Source organism: Vidua chalybeata (genome assembly GCF_026979565.1).
Source record: "Vidua chalybeata isolate OUT-0048 chromosome W unlocalized genomic scaffold, bVidCha1 merged haplotype SUPER_W_unloc_2, whole genome shotgun sequence".
NCBI lineage: Eukaryota > Metazoa > Chordata > Aves > Passeriformes > Viduidae > Vidua > Vidua chalybeata.
In genome coordinates this window covers 419,848-425,847 of record NW_026530331.1, presented here as the reverse complement: position 1 = coordinate 425,847, position 6,000 = coordinate 419,848, and the positions used below count along the sequence as shown (strand labels likewise).

General features: G+C 37.2%; 1 protein-coding gene across 1 annotated transcript in view; it reads left to right on the top strand.

Annotated features, from left to right (window-relative positions):
• Positions 1 to 2,621: 2,621 nt before the first annotated feature.
• Positions 2,622 to 6,000, top strand: part of LOC128782877 (F-BAR domain only protein 2-like) — a 200,419-nt gene continuing 197,040 nt past the window's right edge. Inside the window, 2 exon segments of the mRNA XM_053933381.1 lie at positions 2,622 to 2,638; positions 3,089 to 3,180. Of these exon segments, the coding sequence (XP_053789356.1) occupies positions 2,636 to 2,638; positions 3,089 to 3,180 (95 nt within the window). The 5' untranslated portion in view covers positions 2,622 to 2,635.

Below are 6,000 nucleotides of genomic sequence, written 5' to 3'. Positions count from 1 at the left end.
TTCAACTATTTGGGGTGAACCTTCTACTGTTTCCATGTCATATTCCCAATCATGTGTTACAGGGTTTTGCCAGGTTATAACAGATTTATGGGACTGTCCTGATCCATCAGTGAAGATGGTTAGTGCATCAAGGGGTACGACACTTTTTAAAGGTTTAGGAATCATGCTAAGGGAGGAATGCAGCAGCCTATGGTTTGGGGTAATGGATTGAAATTTGCCCAGTAATTTTTTTGAGTGCAATTTGCAAGCATTCTGATTGTTATAATAGCCAATCTAAATATGGAGTAGTTGTGGGTAGGAATATAGTAGAGAAATCTTTTGCTGCAAGAGAAAATAAGCATGACCTGGCTCTTATAACAACCTGAGCTATCATCTCTGGCTTTGTTGTTATAGTTTTACTAAGCTGGTGGGGTAGAAAAACCCATTCTAAAATTAACAAAGGATCAGATGCCTCAGGGTCCCATTGAAAGATTAAGGCATAGGGTTGGAGTCCCTTTCCCAAAACAGCTAGCAGTAATGGTAAGTTTGGATTTATCCTGTGTGCCTGATGAGTTTGAACGGCATGGGATACCTTATCTAAGGTATCCCTTGCCTCGTCTGTTAGCTGCCTAGGTGAATTTAATTCAGAATCCCCCCTTAACAAAGCAAACAACGGAACCAAATCTTTGTTAGTAATTCCCAGCAGAGATCTGACCCAATTAGTTGTTCCCCAAAGTTTTTGTAAATCATGGAACATTTCTGGTTTCTCATTTAGTTGCAATGGCTGGTGCTGTACAGTCTGAGAAAGAATTTTGAGTCCCAAATATTTCCAGGGTGATGTTTGTTGTGTCTTTTCCTCTGCGATGGTCAGTCCTGCCTGTTGGATAGCTGTGACGATGGCTTTTAAAGTTTTATCTAAAGATAGATCATTTTCAGCTGCAATAAGTATATCATCCATATAATGGTAAATAATTGCTTGTGAATGATCTTGGCGAACTGGAGCTAAAACTTCAGCCACAAACCATTGGCATGTGGTTGGTGAATTTTTCATGCCTTGGGGTAGTACCATACAGTGGTACCTCTGGAGAGATGCCTGTCTCTTAAGGCTTGGAATTGAAAATGCAAATCGAGGGGCATCATTGGGGTGAAGGGGAATGTCAAGGAAACAGTCTTTTAAATCGAGAACAGTCAATTTCCATTCCTTAGGGATTATGACAGGGGATGGCAGACCAGGTTGTAACTTGCCCATGTCTTTGATGACCTCATTAATTTTACGTAGGTCCTATAAGAGCTGCCACTTATTGCTGTTTCGTTTTTGGATGACAAAGACGGGTGTATTCCATGGGCTTGTGGTCGGTATTATGTGACCCTTTTGGAGTTGTTCTTGCACTAGAGACTTAAGCATGATGAGTTTTGCTTCAGGGAGGGGCCTTTTTGATCAATCCACATGGGTTTATCCATTTTTCAAGTTAATTTCAGGATGTCATGCTGTTCAATGGCTCCAATTAAAAATTTGTTTCTAGGCTCATTCCCCACTGGGACAAAATGTCTCTTCCCCACAAAATTACAAATGGTCTGGTGGTAACAATGACGCCTTCAGGTCCCTCGAACTTAACTAGCTGCATACTCCTCAGGCTGTCACTGGTACCTCCAATCCCTGCTAGCATTCCTGGAGCAGGTGTAAGAGTCCAGTCGGGAGGCCACTTGGACTGTGAGATGACCGTCACATCTGCACTTGTGTCAACGAGTCCTGCGAGAACAATCTTTTTGGTGTTAAGTTCTAGAGTACAGGTTAGTTGAGGTCGATTGAGGCTTATTATCCTAGTCCACATTACTAAGGACTCTGGTGTGTTGTTAGAGTCCTGTTTGGGGAGCAAAATCACTTGAGCAATTACCAGTCCCTGGGGGATAAAGCAAGGTGGGTCAGGGCACATGGCTAACACAGTGATTTCTTGTTGCGATGTCACTGATAACACAGAGGGTAGCACAAAAAAATCCCTTGGTCTTTGATCTGCACTTTCCCAAAATTAACAGTTCACAGGTCTGATCTTTGGGCCCAAACTTACCTGTTGATATGGACATGGTGTATTTATTCTGTATCATGATGAACTGTGATTAGAGCTCTGTATCCATCACTTAACACATTTTAGTAGTCGACACAGGTCATGGTGCTGCAGTGATCTGGATCATTGGTCTTTATTTACTAGCTTTATTTTTAAGCTGTATAATTTCCCTGATCAGGTGTGCCTTATGGCTGCACAAACATTTTTTTCCAGAATAAAAAGGACAGAAATTGAGAAATTGAGTCGTGCCTGACCAAATCTTTCACTGGAGATGTAGAGCTGCCATTGTGAAAAGTCCAAGATTCTGTTTCTCATCCTTTTTTTACCTTCAAACATGAACATGCATGCAATTTTCCTGAGGGTGTGCTTCTGGGTCTAGTAGCAGCAGTGTTATGCATCTGAAGCGTTTGGAAGGCAGGAGGGGAATGGATAGTTTGATAGGAAAACTCTTCTAGTAGCAGTGTTATGCTGTGCCTTGCCTCACTTTCATTTATTGTTGCTTTCTTCTTTTCAGGGGGAAGGTCACCATGGTGCCAGAGATGATAAGCTGGCTGAATTTATTAATCAGTATTTTGGGCAGTGTCTTAGTTTTAATGGTAAGATATGCCTTACTGATGGAAAAGTGGTTTATGTTTTGAAACTAAAGTTAAGAATAGACAAAGGGGAGTTACCTATGAGAAGGAAGAAGTTAATGATCTTTACCAGTTTAAAAAAAAAAACCAGAAATATCCATGAAGTATGAAGAACTGGGGAGGTGGGAATTTTAGTTCATGGGAAATAAGGAAAAATACGAGGGAATGCAGTATTAAGAATGTGTTTAATGAGATGGGAAGTGAAAGAATACAAGACCTGTAGAAAACTAGAAAATAAATGGCTTTAAATATAGTCTAGAAATATGTAATCAAAGAGTTGTCATTCACAGGGTGGTAGTGGCTGCTAAGGTGAAAATGCATATTTATATTATTAAAATTCATATTTCTATACTTTCTGTAGTTGTTTTAGCTTGTGATTCACAGTTCTGCTTTCTTTTTGTTATTAATCATTAGGGGGAAAGGAACAGTGGCTTTGATGTCCTCTATCACAACATGAAACATGGACATTTGTCAACAAAAGACTTGGCCGACTTTATAAGAGAAAGGTAAGTATTCATCCTTGCTAATCCTGTCTCTTTAATATACAGTTTGTGTTTTTTATTTAAGTTTATCATTATGTATTACAGTAACACACAAAACATAAAAAGCAGTGGGCATTTTGAAATCTCTCCTATCCTACAAGAATATTTGGGTTTATTCCATTCACTTAGAACTGAATAATGATTTCTAAGTCACTGATTAGTAACTTCTAATAACAAGCTTCTAATTTTTAGGTTTGAATTAAAAGATAAGTAAAAAGCAATAAATATCACAGTAGGTGTCCATTAGTTTATTTAAATTAATCACAAATTTTCATCATGTTCGGAAGAAAAGCAATAATTTAAGTAGAAAAAATTGACCATAGATGTAGAATTAGGATATTAGCAAGTTCTATTATGATCTTAAAAACTTATACTTTTTGATTAAGGTTTTGAGAAACTAGGTTGGTTAAAGAAAAGGGAGTGATACCTATGGACAAGAAAATAATTTGCAGAAAATAACCCAGGTCGTTCTTTATGGGATGAATAGGACAGAACTGAAATCTGAAAATGTGACAACTTCCTAAACAGATCTTCTTTATAGAAGATGACTCCTGCTGCTACTTTGAACATAAGAATGTCTGTTCTGGATGAAATGAATGATATGTCTGCTTCAGAATTCTGCCTTACTCAGTTAGCAATACCAGATAATACATGGAAAAAACATGCAAGAGACTAATTGAGGACCTGTTTCAGTGAAGGTTTCTTGCAGTAAAAGCTGTCAAAATAACCAGCCTTTGTTTTCTGAAATTTTCCATCAAAACTTTAGTTTTAGCCCAAAATAGACCTCAATGAAGAATTTATTTTTAAATTTCCACAAAATGTAACCACCATCGATCTGACAGATACTCAGTGACACTGACATTTGTGTGGTTTCTATGTGAGTTTAAATGGAGACAATGACAAAAATCTTTCCACTAAGTGAAACAGGTGAATTCCAGAGTCCACGTGATGGGAAGTCTCCTGTTGGAAGGACTGCACAAACCAAGGAATGTTGTTTCAAGAATCCCTGATTCCAGAGAACACATTATGAAGCCAGATAGGTATCCGGATTTAGTGGATTCTGGATTTAGTGGAGGGATATCATGCTGTTGATGCTTAGTATGAAATGTTTAGGGCTTCATGAGCTGTGAAAAATGTTTTTTTTTTTCCTAAACTGCTTTTAATATTGACTGTTAAAAAAGTTTGCCTTGTGTTATCTTTGTGTATGCCTGGATCTTTCCTTTGAAACCTGCTTTAATTCTTGTAATCAGTCTTTTTATATATATATACATATAGTAATAAGTCATAGACTTAAGCTGTACATCACCTGGAGACATGTAATTTTATTAGTTTTATATCTGTTGTTTTGATTCATCTCCACATTTAGATCAGAAGTTTGCTTGCTCACTCTTCTTATCTCCATTAAATTGTATTCTTTGGGCATGCTTCATTTTATTCATACTGATCCTAAGGTTAAAGATCTTATGTAAATGGGTAAAAATAACTTGATGCTGTCTGTCTTGGATTCTTTATTATGGTGACATAAATAAAACTTGACAGTTCATTCTACACAAAATTACCAGTAAAAAGAATGTGGCATTCTAGTTTATTTTTCATTCTATCAGTTTCTTCAAATGCAATTTTAAATGAGACGTGCCTTTACAATCAATAAATATTTGGACTTTTCTCCACATATTAAAAATGTTTTAGCTGAAATTTCTGAGATCAAGAAAGGTAGTTTCTCTTGTGAATAGATCAGGACATGCCAGAGATGTGCAACCATCTTATCTACAGCATTTTTTTGTAAAATATATGAAAAATTTTAGTTCTAATTACCACACTGAGATTCACTAGAATCTTAGCACTAAATTTTAATTTCTTTGATAAGGCTTCAGTATACTTCCTTAAGAACAACTTGCCCTGGAATTAGAAAATATCTGTGATGTAGACTCGGAGCAATAATTTCAGACCTTCCCTGTGATCCTCTCTGTATGAGATATTAAGCATGATATCTATGATATCTGTTCCGTTGTGTCTTCTTCAGCTCTGCTTTACTGATCCATTAGGTATGCCAGGCTGCCATTAAAAAAAAAAAATTGAATGCCAAATAGATGCTTCTTTTCAAGGCAAGGGTGCATTGCTGATCAATCTTAGACTAAGCTAGTGACACCTTGTGGCATATAGTTTGTAGTTTCAAAGAAATAGATGGACTTTAAATATTTGGTGTCCTTGCTTTAGTGAAAATATTTGAGTGTCCATATCTAGGCAGTGACATCCTTCCACGACCACTGTGAGGTTACTGCAGTATGTCAGTCTTATTTCCCAGGAAATAAATATGATTCAGTAGCACACATTTATTCATGTGGGTCAAATTCTTGATCTCAGAGTTTGTATTGGGCAGTACTTCAACAGTGTTTTGCAACAGTTTGATTGTCTTGACTGTATTGTTTTGCATCTTTGTTCATTGCAAAGAAATGAAGAGATGTTGCTGACAATTATCTGTTCCCCTCCTGTAATCTGAATATTATTGTGCAGTACTCTTTTCTCCTAGAAATGTGTAAGTAGATGAGCAAGATATATTAGGAACATCCTAGATCTAGTGTTTTTATGCACTACTTAAACCTCATTTTCTGATCTGCTCCCTATTGTGTTGGATTTGCACAGCCTGGTTTTTAATAGTGGGGGGGCACAGAGGTGACTTCTGTGAGAAGCTGCTAAAGCTTGCACCATGTTGTCACAGTTTGACACTGGCGCAATGCCAGCGCCCTTATGAAAATATACCTTCTTAAAATAAATGCTGTGAGA